General features: G+C 37.8%; 1 protein-coding gene across 2 annotated transcripts in view; it reads left to right on the top strand.

Moving 5' to 3' along the window:
• The window catches only part of gpc6a (glypican 6a), a 130,223-nt gene that overhangs the window by 95,616 nt on the left and 19,436 nt on the right, over positions 1-15,171 (top strand). Inside the window, exons 5-7 of one of the 2 annotated variants that reach the window (XM_051379035.1) lie at positions 1,460-1,590; positions 4,914-5,057; positions 7,445-7,474. In XM_051379035.1, coding sequence (XP_051234995.1) covers positions 1,460-1,590; positions 4,914-5,057; positions 7,445-7,474 — 305 coding nt within the window. The remainder of the gene's footprint in view (positions 1-1,459; positions 1,591-4,913; positions 5,058-7,444; positions 7,475-15,171) is intronic. The other variant, XM_051379036.1, reaches the window with a different exon arrangement.

The following is a 15,171-nucleotide window of genomic DNA, read 5'->3' as shown; positions in this document are numbered from 1 at the left end:
CTGATTTTGTTGAAGTACTCAGTGATGACTGGGCTGAAAAAAATGAAACATCAACAATGATTTGGCACGGTGTGTAGTCATCAGGCTTTGCTTCTTAAAGCCTATAGAGTTGCACAAGAGAGAATTATAACTCCTCATCACAGTTCCACAGCAGTTATGATAAGTTATGATCTAATGATTTGCTGTTCTACTACTGCTAAAGACTCAGTAGATGAACAACTGTGTTTCTGCTGCCCTTTTGCAGGGAGCAGCTCCCATAGGGGTAAGTAGGCTTTTCATGATTGGTCCACATCCCTGCAAATGTCAATGCACAAAGATGGAAGTCCCCTTGATATCACTGTTCTCTGCCCTTACTACTTAACCAGCGCTAACCCCTCAAACCAGACTGGGTCGACTTTTAATTACTTATTTGACAAGATAGACTCTAATAAAAAAAACAAACACATTATTTTTACCGCTGACATCTCCTAGTCTAACACGATCAATACTACCATCGCTCTATATGAACATATAAATAACACATTGTTTTAATGAAAATGAAGGCAGTTTGGTGGGTAATCTGTTTAAGGTATTGATTTTTGTCAAGACTCATCCAGAGTGATAAGGTCACTGTCTCTGTGTTTGTTTGTTTGTGTTTTTACTCTTGATAATTCTACCCATTTATTTAGTATGGAAAATGATTAGATGCAAGAAGTTTGGGTTTTGGCAAATAAACAAGGAAACAACAAATACAACCCTGTATGTGTTTATATCATAACTTGTCATCAGATGTTTTAAGTAATGTACAATGATAAAGTAACTTAAATGGTACTTAAAGTGTTTACATACTTTTTTTGTCTTATAGAATTCATGTTTGACAGACAGAATTAAGTTGAAGTACTGAGTGTCTGAAATGTTATTAAAGTAATTACTAGGGTGATACATAGACATGAATTCACAAATTTATGAATGTCCTTTTGCAATCCAGAAATACCAATGCAAATAGATGAATAAATCAGAAGTCTTGTCATTCTCTATGTAGCTGGAGTGATTAGCATGTATGCAAATCAATTATTTGTTTTATGTATAAGCTATTTGTAAACTCGGCACATTCAAATTTAATTTCTACTTGATGTTGCACATCCTCTTACATCCTCTATCTCCCTATCTCTTTCTGACACTGTGTGTGCCTGTGTTTGTGTGTCTCGATGAAGGTGCTGGCAGGTTCCTTTTGTGTTTGTAATTATTGGCTGTCAACACATTTGGAGAAGGGACTGTTCTTTGTACTCTTAGTTGGACCCGTGTCATAGAAACATGATGGAGCACAGCACCCTGAGGGTTTTGCATTGAGTATTGTTAATCCTCAAAGATGATGTGAACATATTGACGTGTGTGTGTAAACAGAAGCAGTCAAATTTCTGTGTGTGTGTGAGTGTTTAATATATCTCTGAGCTGACATGTGTCCTCTGTGCTATGACAGATGCTATGTTACTGGTGGCAGCCAGACTGGAGGGACCCTTCAACATTGAAGCAGTTATAGAGCCAGTTGACATCAAGATCTCTGAGGCCATCATGACCATGCAGGACAACAGCATGCAAGTGTCGGCTAAGGTATTGTAACATTGTGTAATTAATTAATGTATTTATTTATACATGTCATTGTTTTTTTAGTTTGTATTCTATTATTTAGTGAAAAAAATGTGGATTAAATTATTAATCTTTATTTAATCAGACAGTCTCATTGAAATTAAGATCTCTTTTCCAAGAGAGACCTGAGAACATAAGCATACCCAATCACACAATAGACAAGTAAAAACCAGAGCAAGAAAGGAAAATTATAATGGCAAAGTGAAAAGAAAAAGAAGGGAGAGGAAGACAGATAATGTAACACAGTAAACAATAAGCACAATAAGTAGGTTATACAACTTAATTATTTCTAATTATTGCAACATCTCCATATCTACATTTCTATTTGAATTCTCATGATGTGGATGAAAATACTGTCATTTTAAATTGTAAACAGTAGAACACAGCAACAAGACAAGCAGCAGTACACAGTCCTCACTTCTTAAAACGCACATTTATATACTACTAATTTACAAAAGCAAAGGTTTTGAAAGAAAAGTGGTACCATACATCAGAGTAAGCTTAAAACGTTCACTGTATCCACTCATGGTAACACTGTCTTGAAGCCATTTATCCATAACCTTAATCTAAACCTTAAAGTGCTTAGGGGTCTAGACCCAACTACACCTGGGATGCAAGACAGGAACTCAGGTCTTCAGGTTTCCTCCAAAATGTAATTGGCAAACCATTTTGTTGCATATAAAAGACTGAACTAATTTCCTCTTTAGCCTCTTTAGTGTTCCAGTTGCTAATCAGTCTTTTCAATTGTTTAAAATTGGAAGCAGCACATTCAGGATATTATCACACACAGGATCGTTTTTCACTGTCTTTCTTGTCAAAAGGCAGGTTTATCAGTAACATTTTTTATTCTGATCCTTTGATGAATTCTGGCCTGTCTCTATGCCAGAGTCACAAAGGTCAGTGTGAATTAGATGTAATTCTTTTCCATATCAAGAGGGTTGCAATTTACAACTTTAGCCATTGTCTGTGCACTTGACACTCCATCCCTGCAAGGCTGTGCTTGGTGGACAGATTGCTCTGAGATTACAATCTTTCCCCACATTCACATTTTAACCATATGTAATCCTTCTCCAATCACCAAGCTTTGTGGAATATGTCAGGCCACATTGAGTTGTACCTTCATTCCTGCTGCCATAGACCTGTTGAAAATCGGTTTGCTTGGGTGATGTACAGGATAGTGGAATTGTAATCATGATGAAGAATTGATAAATATTAGAGAAAAGACAGCCTTTTGTCTTGACAGCCATGTAGCACATTAGAGTGCTCCATCACATACTGAGCCAGGGGCCAGCAGACAGGCCAGAGAGGAATGCTAATGAGCTGTGATGTTTGGAAGTGTGCTGTTTGGGCCCTGTAGAGACAAAGCCATCTGAAAACAATCTATTCTGACAATGAACTTCTATGAACTACACATTGATTAATGTTAGGTTGAAGTAATAATACATCTGCACTTCTATTTTTGTTTCACTTGAAACAACAGAACTTTAGTTTGTGTTTCAGGGAAGTTTAATAACTTCTGAGTTTTACAATTCAGTATTTTTCCAAGAGCACAGTGTTCTTTGATATAAAGTTATTTTCTGGTAGCAGACTCATACTAATATATATATATATATATATATATATATATATATATATATATATATATATATATATATTTCATAAAATATAGAGATTCTACATTTTCCTCTAGTTACAATTTAGAATGATATAGGTCTATTTTCTACATTAAAGGGTAACCTCTGTATTTTTCAACCTTTTTCCCCATGTTTTTGTGTTAAATAAGGTAATAGGGACAAGTTGAATTTGGTCCAGTATTGAGTGAGAGTGATGCAGCCTGCAACTGCAAAATGGGCTATGACGTAATCCTTATGGGTAATTGCGCATTGTCAAAATACGTCCATTAAAAGTGCTTATTTTTAGCACTGACTGGCTCATATTGTTATTATCAGTGTTTGACAACATTATGGAAAGGAAAGAAAAATGTCATGTTTTTGGTACCTTTTCCTTTATCTGTCTGTGAAATCTCCTCTGTGGGGATAGGGTCACAGCACCCACAGGAACACCACCAATCTTTCAACCTTCACAGCCTGCAGCAGCTGGTTTACCCTCCTCTGCCTGTTGCCCCCCTCTCTCTCTCCTTGTCCTCTCTTCAATTTCTTATACTGTGGCTCAAAAAAATGCAGGGGGCTATCAAATTCAAAAGCCTTGTCCAAATCAGCTAAATATTCAGGCATGACATTGAAAATCTTTTACATCATACTAAGTTATGCTTTTTTACTCCAACAAAACAAACTCTTTCTTGCCTTACTACGCTAACATTTCCACTGTGGTCTTCCTGCAACAAGTCACCTCACCTCTCCCAAGGTACAGGAAACATTTATTTTTTCTCTGTAGGGTCGTGTTGTCAGATAACATATAACTTATAATAACAATCTGAGCTGGTCAGTGGCAAAACCAAAGACTTTTTTTAAGTATTTTGACAGTCCGCAATTGCCTGCAAGGATTAGGTTACAGTCAGTTTTTGATGCTGCATTCTCACTCAATACTGGACAAAGTAAAAAACTTGTTGTCCCCATTAGCCACTTTGACACAAAAACATGGGAAAATTATGGTGAAAAATACTGAAGTTACCCTTTGATGTTTAACAAATTCTAATTCACAATCAGTTTTATAACTAATTAAAAGCTAAGTTATATTGTATTTTTGTGATGAATTGGTTACAGTCTTTGCAAAAAGCCTTTTGACGTAACAATGGCTTTCAGCTGCATGCGCATAACACCATATCATGGGTTAATTCATTTTTTTGCCACCAATATGACACTTCCTGTAAAAGGAGACCCGGGCACTGATAGAAAGCATTGGTACCAGGCTGGCTCTATATGGTTTTCTATCTCAAATCACAGACCAGAAATTGTGCTGTGAGCAAATTGACACAGGCTTTTCAAGGGAAATGTCAGTGGTGTAGGCAAACTACAACTTTTGTGGGATCAAAATGGATGTGTATTCTACAAAGGGAATAGGCTTACATGTAGCCCCCGCTCAGTGCAGATTTCATGCAGTTTCGGACTGCTGATAACCTGGTTTCTAACTGTTCAGCACTGCGATGAGAAGCTCATCTCATAATAATGACAGAATATTATCTGGATGTTGTAAAACCAGGCAATTTCCTCAATATACTGTAAGTATTAAAAATGTTTTAGACACTGGCTTGTCTGTATCATTTTTCAGCTTTCCCTTGTGCTTACCCCCCTCTTTGTGGTAATTGTATCTCCCTTTGTTGATTTTAGGTTTTTCAAGGGTGTGGCCAACCAAAGCCATCGGGAATAGGCAGGTCTGCACGAGGCATCTCAGATGTGTTCAGCACTCGTTTCAGACCCTACACCCCTGAAGAGAGGCCAACCACAGCAGCAGGAACAAGCCTGGATAGACTGGTACGTGCAGCAACAACATAACAGAAGCAATATTGTAAACTGTGATTGGGAAATGTACAAATAAATGAGGGAAGGGTAAAATCAAAAAGGAAAAAGTAACTTGAATCAAACTTCAGTAGTGAAATAAATGTGAAAACATTATCAGAATTAAAACTGGGATATAAGATACCGTAGACATTTAGAGATGCCCTAAAGGTTCTTCTGTAAAGTACAAACTAATCTTAGGTCAAATCATTTATGAGAAATCCAATACATTCCTAAAATAAATCTCTTATTGGGCTTTCACTTTGAAGCCTAATTAAGGCTGAAGCAGCCAATTCCTGATGTTTTTTTTCTAGTCTATATTCTACCAGCTATGATGTTGAACACTTCCTTTCTCACTCTGTATTTTAACAGCTCAACTAATATTCAGAAATGTACAGAAGTGTGCTGAAATTGTTTTTTAAATATTATTGGTGGAGGCAGACTTGTTGGAGGCAGACTGAACTTAAGGCCAGGGCTCAAGTCCAAAGGCCAGGAATAAAAAGAGCCCCTCAAAGATTCCAAGAAAAATCATTGTAATCCATGTTCATGTAATACAACCCCAGGTTCTTACTGTTTTTACACCACGCTGTACTCAGAGTTAAAATATTTCAGTTTCAGTCCCAGAGGTTGCATAGATCACGTCATGTTTTTTTTTTTCCACATAACCTACTTGGACATATTGTTTACAATATTCCTCACAGTGTGTATGAACAGATTATGAAATGTCCCTAATCACAAAAAAATGCCTCATCCCAGAATTTGTACTGCTCTGAGAATCAGTGCTGGAGAGGATAAAACCGATTCAACATCCACCCACTAAACTTCAGGATGATGACAAATCCTAAGACATTAATTGAGCCTATAAAAAGACCCATTGCACCACCTCATGCCACTGAAACACAATGTGTGGGAGGCTGTCTGTGTCAAGTTCCAGTATATACCGTAGCAACACAGAGGCCCTTAACTTGACAAGATGTTAAATCAGGTGCTACAACTCTGATCTGTGAAGTCTACAGCTCTGCATCATTTCCTTTTTTGCTTGAAAATGTATGCTGTTGTGATTTCTCTAGGTCCTCATTAAGGCCTACTGTACATCACATTTAAATATGACGTTGTAATGTAATTGTAAAAGAAATGTGTTATTCCATAAACTTGTTATTTTCTCCACATCAAGCTGTATTTTTGTCATACACGTGAATGTTAAATGGAGGACTGTTAATTAAAACAAACATCTGTGGTATAAGCAGAGATAATGAGTTACCTTCTAATAATAACACACCATAGTGTCTTGAAAAAATATATTCAAAATTAGAAAAATCTTTCTTTCTTTGTATCACATATGTTATTCTACTGAATGACATTTTAGTGGTATAACAACCACAACATGTCAGGCCATCGATTGGATATTATTAAACCACATTTGGTTTGTCCTTCGACCATTCCATCTAACAAATGCTTCTGTAATCCTCTGTCCAGTTGGCTAATGAGTGTATTAAATACATTATTGTTATTTAAATAAAAGGCACAGTTGATAATCTTCTGCTGTTTAAGTTGTTTAACAGGATTAAAATGGAACATATTCAAGAACAGAGAAGCAGATTAAAGAATGCAGAGCGTATTGTGTCTGTCTTCATAAATAGTCAATATTCAGTGGTTGTGTGAAACATGGCCAGATCCTTAAAATGTTATTCTGGATAAAATCTAACTAAACCCTTGTCTTTGCTTCATAACATACACATCAAAAAGGGCAAGAAAGGGAAAACATTACTAAAAGGCAAACACACATTCAGAGAAAATCTACAGGTTTCACGTTTCACTAATAATTCATATGCACATGCTCTTGGGGCCAACTTCTTATGAAAGAAAAAATCTTCTAAGAAAAGTGAGTTGTATTTCTCAGGGTAAGACTTCTTGCTCACTTGATCACATATCTGTGTCTTACTCTGTATCTGCATTTCCTTGTGAAAATGTATGAAGCAGGTTAGATACAGTACAGAAATATATGTGCTGGACATTAAAGCCAAGCTGAGTTGATTGCATTGAATGAAATAATGACTTTTATTCAACCAATTCACTGCTGTTTGTACGCAGGTCACGAACTTTGCATTGATCAGATTTGATGGCAGCAGATTTTAAACTGATTTCACAGTGGGAAATTCATTGTGAATAAAATGGTTTGAGGTACTAAATCTCATAGTGAGATGAGACTGGTGGATGGAATATTACAGCACCACCATTTATCATTTAACTTTTTGCTTCACTAACTAATAGCCTTTCTTTTCTCTCTATTCTATTTCTCAGTCTCTCTATTTCTCCGATGTCCAATTAAATATCTTTCTTCTTCATTTCTCTGCTGCTCCCAGAGGGTTGTGTGGAGGACAATGCAACACAGTGTAAGCTTTTCATTCCTCCTCTTACTTTTACCAAGTCATCTGTCTTGTGGTGTTTTAATCAACCTGCCCATAGAGCTCCACTTCTCTACATTATTCAAAATTCATATTGATTGCTTGTTTGTGACATGACTGTTTATTTACTAACTGAACTAAGCTGCTGAGGTCGATTTTTAAAACTGTCTTTCTCCATTACTTGGTTTGTCTAGAATCATTTAGACTGGAAGCATGGTGGTTCAGTGGTTATTAGAAGGTTGTGAGTTTGAATATCTGCCATTGTTCCTCTTGTTTGAATTTAGTGTTTTCTCTTTGGGTTTCCTTTTGATTTTTTACACCATTCAAAGACATGCAGCTTAGGTTGCTTGGAGACTTTAAATAATTTGCCCATGGCTGTGATCAGCATATGTTAGTGTTAACCCTGTGATGACCTTGCAAAGAATCCAGGCTGTTTCTTTGCCTTATTTTTCTTGTACATGCTGGGATAAGCTCATGCACCAGCTGTGGCCTTGGGTAGAGAAAAAAACAGAAAGCTCTTTTCATTTCTCTATTTTGTGCTACCTTGTCTCCTCCATCCTCCTACCTGTGACCCGGAAATCAATCTATGCACGAAGGATGTCTCAATTCCTAAAATACATCTTGAGGAAAGAGGAGTGAAGAGAGAGGAGGCTTGGTTGAGTAGCTATGAGCGAGGATGCACAGGTGTATCCTTAGCGGAAGTCTTTTCGGCACCCGTAACATGTAAAAGAGGCATGACAATGGACAGATGATGCAGCTGTGCCACACGTCATATTAAATTAATGCCGCTTTAAACTGACGGCTCAGAAGCAAGGATGTCTTATTTTGTTAAATGTCTGTTGCCTCGACTCCTCTCCGTCTTTGCCTTGCTTCCCCTGCTCGCATCTCAGGTGGGAGGGACTGAGATGCGAGGAAAGGAATCGAGGATGTACAAACTGAGAAATGAGAATAGGTTTGTGGTTGATGTTGCGCATCAATGTTTTGGATTCCGTCTATGAATGTAGACGGCATAAAGCAAATTCTTTGAACCTATCAATTTATTATCATTTAAAAGGAGAATATAAAGGATTTTGTTGACCAGGGTTTCTGACTCACATCTTCAATATGTCTGGAAATGCTGGTCTATTGCAGTACTTAGTTGATGTACCAAATATCAGCAATGAGTTACATCACCTTTTGGCAAATGTGCAATCTTAATTGTTTAAGACTATAATGACACAAATTGCAGTAACTGGTTTACATCTTACAACAAGATGCTTGTCATTGCCTGTAACTTATATTCAAGGGCAACATTTTATGTGTTACATGCACAACTACACATGTACAACTTGTGCTTGGTACAGCAATATGCTCCTACTATGGCTAAAATATTTATTTACTTCTTCAAACCTTGGACACAGAAGGTGAGATTTACGTACATGAATTCTGTGTCCTCTGTTCAGTTTACACTCACAATGGTCTGCATGTAATTATAGTCTGATTCGGAAAAGCAGCTCCTAAGTACATAATCACTGATTAGAACCAGCTTCCGTGCAGTGAAGAAAAGGTCAAAAGGTGCAGTTCAGCGGTGGGATTTGCCTGAGATCAGCTAGTTTGATTAATAACATTGAATGGCTTCAGGCACAGAAACAAGGAGCAAAATGTTTAGTAAATATGCCTGTGATTACCACTGAGGTTTATGGATGATTGTAAAGCTCTCAGTCCTCATTATTCCGTACATATTTATTTTGTACAGTTTTGTTTTCGGGTGATTTGTGCTAATGTATCTCTAACATCGCAGTCTGTCAATTACGTCTCAGATCAAAACTGAATTAGATACAAGTGCTTACATGCTGTCTAACCCTCTTCCTTTTCCAACTGACTGCTAAATGATTTAAAGCTGAAAGAGGTCTGTCTTGTTGGGTTTGTATTATTATAGCTGCCCTCTGTAAGACTTCTTTACTTCATGTGGGCAGAATTTAATGTTAATAAATAGTAGCACTGGTTTGAAAACTCGTAGGTTGTGATGTTTCATTTTTAATGTCAGCTATAAACCCACTGCTAAAAATCCAAACCTTTACTAAACAGGAAAAAAAGGTTACTGAACTGACTGTGCTTACATTTTATATGCTAGTGGCACATGGCTTTAGGAATTGTATTGGCCGTTACTCAACAGCTATTGGATGGATTCCAATGAAACTTTGTACAGGCATTCTCGGTCCCAGAGGACGAAGCCACCTGACTTTGGTGATCCACTGACTTTTCTTCTAGCACCACCATGATGACCAATTCAAAAACAGCTATACATTATGATGTTTTCTGGACCTTTGCTTGAGGAAATGTTCTCTAACTCTGGACCTATTTGAATTTTAATTGAATATCCCTGCCTGGCCTAGTGGCAGAGAGAGTGCAGGGTCTGAGGAGTTGTTTAGTTGAATATGTTAGTGTAGTCTGCTTGACTCATTGATCTTTTATCTGACTGAGGTTTGTGCAAGTTAGATTGTATTGCCCCCCTACCATGGCTCTGAAATATCAGCAACCTAACTGTGCTGTGTGTTACTATTTCCATGGTGCTGTCCATGGTGCTGAAGTAGCAGACATATTTGTCTAGCTGTCAGTCCTGCCCCTCTGTTTTAAGTTCTTCTTGCAGGTTACTTTAAAGAACATGTCTTCTCATCACTAGGATGCGCCAATTGGGCCATCACCCCTGTTAAAAATGTACAAACCCCCTGCTGAATATACCTAAAGCTTCACAGGGCTGCTAGCGTGGCTGTAGACTTGTAGCCTTGTTCTACTAAACATCACTGTTAATTTGACTGATGAATATAATCTAAACACTTCTGTACTTTCAAAATAAGATCCTCTGCCCAACAGGTATAATTTCATAGTGATAGGAAGTAACCTAACTTCTCCCTCTGCTTATCACAGTCTTTGTTGACTGTGAGATAAATGAATAGTATACACATGCATATCTTCCACCGTGTGTTCCACATTCACATTTATATTCCTTATTTATTATGTCAGTGATAAGCAGGTGTCTGATGACACAATCTGACAGAAATGATTTTGTTCTCTGACAGCTTAAACTCACATTGCTGACATGACATGACTGTCAATTTCTTCATTATAGAAATGCTCGCAGAAAAAATGTGATGGATGTCCTGAGGAGATTCCATTATTGATTTATTTGACCAATTTCTAAATATTTTGAGCCTCCCTAATGGGTTGTTTGTTGTTGAGCACTGTTGAAATGGGGATGCAGTTGGAAAGAAAGTAAATCAGTCATTAGCAATGGCCAGGCCGTTCTCTACGCTCCATTTGACTTTTCAGCAGAGTGCCAGGGCCAGGAAACGATCTGGCAACGACCATTTTTCTCAGGAAGGAAAAAGTGTAAAATAAATGATCAGTGTTTTATTTCTTCAATAAATCACAATAATCCAGTGTTGATGGGCACCACATATCTATACTTTAGTGTGCTTTTGTTATTGTACGCACACTATACTGAGAGGACTAAAGGGTTTTATGGAGATTTAGGGGAACACGCTGTGAATCTGAATTCATGGAAGCTGAACATCCTTCAGCTTCTGAATGGGGATAGAAATCACTATTCCCACATGAAAGTTTCTTCCTGCCAGAGTAATCAGTCACTGAGAAATCACTCCGCCCAATGCAATTGCCGACACAACTGCCAATTATGGCCGATGGTAACACGGCCAAATTGGTGAAATCCATGAGTCACGCCATAAAATGGATCCAGTTACAGCTCTAATGAAATTCTGGCATGTACTGCAGATCTGCTCTCTACGGTTTTTCTGTTTAATAGCCATGATTTCTGAGCAGATCAGCAGGCAAAAAAGAACAAATGTTAAGACCAGTTAATCGTACTGGAATGCTAATTCAGAATACTGGGCATGCTGAGCTAATGTTTTAGCAGCACTAACAACCACAGGGTGTGAGTGCTGCTGGAGATCCCAAACTCTATTTTACATTATGCTGACAAAGATCTGGGGAAATAAAAGGTGTGTACTTTATGGAGTCAGAACTTCATTTTTAAATACAGTGTAAGTGAACTTGGTACTTATGAAACATGTGATTAAAAAAGGTTATGTTTTGTGCTAAACCTTTTTCTCAATGCCTTTTACTAGATGTTCTTTTTTTGCTCTACATATATACCGTTTCTGTCCACCTTTAGTAACTGTTCAAGATCAAGATCTTCACAACTGTTTTAGATAGGGATGTGAACTAATAGGCTTTGGCCTGAGAGAACTGAGAGCTAGAGATTGATGTTGTGCTTCACTGCTATAGTATTGTGTGTATAAGAAGTGCAACTACACAGTCACAAACTGGACATACATTTCTTTCTGTTAGGTGGTTTTGGTGGCCATAGAAGGTAGGAAACATGTTGTTAAGGCTTTGTTCATTCAATGTTCCAATAAATGAATGCCTGTTCAGTGTAAATTCAATTAAAAATTGAGCTGGAGAACCTATAATCATTTTAGCATTTTGCTGGGCTATTTTAAATCTTCATTTGGTATCTATTAATGGCGAGTTTAAAATAATGGAATGGTGTGAAATGGGTTGTCTCAGTATTCACCTCCATGGCTTAATAGAGGGTGATGAATCCGTCTGTCCAGAGGTAATTCTGTCTGTCAAAAGAGATGGAAATCTGACAGAGACTGATGTGTAATCAGCCGTGCTCACTCAACAGAGACCTGTCTCTGAAAATGAATTAGGATTAATGTACGTGGACAGACACAACAGATCAATGTGGCCACCTTCTAACACCTTCATTTTTAAAGGCAGCTTCATCACTTTACTTATTATTACATCCATGCTTCCCCCCCACCTGCTTTACTTCCTCACATTTTTCTTGGAGTAGTTTTTGTATCTTTTACATGTTTGTACAATTCACATTAAATAGAGTGTTTGCCAGTACTTTCATGCTTCACTAAGTTTGCAGTGCACACACTAACTGATGCATTACAGACGATGCATTAAGCAGTAAAATAGTCTTCATGGATGTGGTTGTTGGGGATTTTTAATGCTCTAATCTCTCGGAAAAACACATAATCAAACAAAAAATTTAGTTTTAAAGGAAGGCCAACTCGCAGTACTCTGCCAGTGTGCCTGTTTCTGCTGAATACAAAAAAATAAGGCCAGACAGCTATTGTGGTGGACAGCTGTTTGGGAGATGTGCACAGTATGGTTCATGTTGCAGGAAAATGTGCTGGTGAATTGCGAAACCATGGTGAGATTTTGTTGTATGGTAGTTTCCAGTTCCTCTGCCTGTTTTCTTTTGATGCTCATTCGTCTTGGATCTTGTCTTTACAAATCTTACACTACAAGAGTGCTTCTTGATTTTATACTGACAAACTCAACAGTGTTCGAAAATGTCTGGGTGAGATGGCACAGAGACTTCCTATCAGATTTTCAGGCTCACCCGCTCAAGCTTAATGAGCGTCAATGACAGCATTTCACACCTAGACATCTCAAACATGTAGACTCCAAATTTCAGTTTCAAATTTCAAAAAGCTGGTTGAGACTACAAACCCTGGGTTGTGAAGTGTGCATCTCCCTGTGCGACACAATTTACCATAATCGTTGCCAGACTAGATGATGGAGACATACAACAGTGGTTATTTAAATCATTGTTGATTGTTAGAAGGCCGCTGCAGCTTGCATTTGGGATTTAAAGTAGAGGACAGAATGAGACATGTCATTATAAAATGTCTTTTGGGCCACCAAAGTGTAGTGAGTGTGAACATCAATGCATTTCATCACACACCTTTCCCTTGTAGCTCATATAAATGTGCTGCTTATGCAGGAAAAAGAGGTTAATATGAATTTCTTTATTTGAACAGGGACAATGTACAGAGAACATTAACCTTATAGAAAACAAGGGATGTACCAGGTTTTAGCAAATTGCTATTTTCTGCCCGTAGTCCCTGGGGACTGGGCAGGTAAATAAAATAATAAGAACATTACACAATAAAAGAGTATAAAATACTGTGGTAGTCAATAACAGTATACAAAACATATTCATCCCCACATGCCCAACCTTATTAGCATCCTGCTGCGTGTAAATACCAACAGTATTGCCAGTATGCATTACAATTCTGTATACAGACTGCATACTGTAGCATTTGCAGCTTGTGGCCTCGAGACAGTCTGATTAAATAACCAATCATTAGTCTCTGTCGTGTAGCAGTGAGTGAAATTTTCCTTGTTAAATCAAAAACAGACAGGATCTAATCATATCTGTTGCCATTATTCGCAGCCGGTGCCCTAAAAGAAAACCTGAAAACCTGAACCTGCAAATACATCCATGAGGGAAACAGGGAAACATCATTTAGTTGCAGTGCAGATGAGAGTAATTTCCCACCTCAAACTAAATTTGGGCCTAAACTGGTCCACTAAACCTGGCTGCTTTACCCTCTGAGCAGCTTGTCAGTAGATGCTGCCAGAAAGCAACAACATGTACTGGAATCTCAGCCGCTGCTTCTCTGCTCATCACCAGGCTGCTTAGCCCACTACTGCTACCCATGACATTGTGTGGTTAGCACATCTGCCTAAAGGTAGAAGGGTGTTTACCTTACTTTAACACAGCAGAGCCTTGTGAGCTAAACTCATCTATGTGGGTAGGCAGGCAAGCTGAAATAAACCACAGTGTGTCCAAGGAAATCCTATTTAGTCCATTATTCAGAGCACTGAATCACAAAACGCAGGGCCATTGTGTCCGAGGTAAGCTAACCCAATTGCTATGAGCATAACATAGAACTGACCATTTTGTGCTGCTTCCCTTTGGAGATTTTCCTACTTTTTAAAATACGTCTTAGCCACGCTTTATATAATTTAAATCCCCCAGTGCACAGAGAATGGTTCAATCCATGATACCACGGAGTGGTTCCTGTTGGTCTCCATGTGACCTAGAAACTAGAGGACTTTTAGTGATCCTGCAGTCTATCTTTGCCTATTTATCAAGGATAGATAACTCTAATTTTTGGTTGAGATTGATGAATACAGACATTCTTTTCAGCAAAATTCGTTCCTGCTCCGTGTATGTGATGTTTCTGCTTTGGTCCATAACGTTTGTCATATCATGGCCAAAGCTTACTTTGCTGAATGTGCTAATAGTGCTTCAATACTGGTGCTAGAACAGTGTAGGGGTCTATTCTGTCTCACTTTTGTGATCAAGTTTGTTAGAAGTCACAGAGGATGTATTTCTAATGCAATGTCACTGTATGGTCATTCAATTCAATTCAATTCAATTTTATTTCTATAGCGCCAATTCATAACAAAAGTTATCTCAGGACACTCATCTCAGGTCAGATAGAGTAGGTCTAGACCGTACTCCTTATAAAATTATTATGATGATGCTGGGCACTAAAGAAGGAATCCAAAGGAACAAATTATGCTCAGTTCTGTTGTTTTTGTGCCTATAACTAGCCCAAGGTCAATCAATACTGATGCCAACCCCACTGTAAATTATTCATTAATTTCCATCCCAGCTTATTACTGTTGCACTGATGAAGGGGTTTGAGTCTTTTCCAGTATGCACTGGACATTTCACTAGTCAATTTATAACTAACACATGAACACATTTGCATTTTTGACATTTCATGTCTCCCGACTTAATAAAAAATCTAATTAACACCAACATGTAAGGGCTTATTTTATTTTATTTTAATCCTATTTTATTTTATTTA

This window comes from Dicentrarchus labrax, unplaced genomic scaffold (assembly GCF_905237075.1).
Source record: "Dicentrarchus labrax unplaced genomic scaffold, dlabrax2021, whole genome shotgun sequence".
Classification (NCBI taxonomy): Eukaryota; Metazoa; Chordata; class Actinopteri; family Moronidae; genus Dicentrarchus; species Dicentrarchus labrax.
The sequence above is the reverse complement of the archived record's forward strand: the minus strand, read 5'-3'. Positions and strand labels throughout refer to the sequence as shown.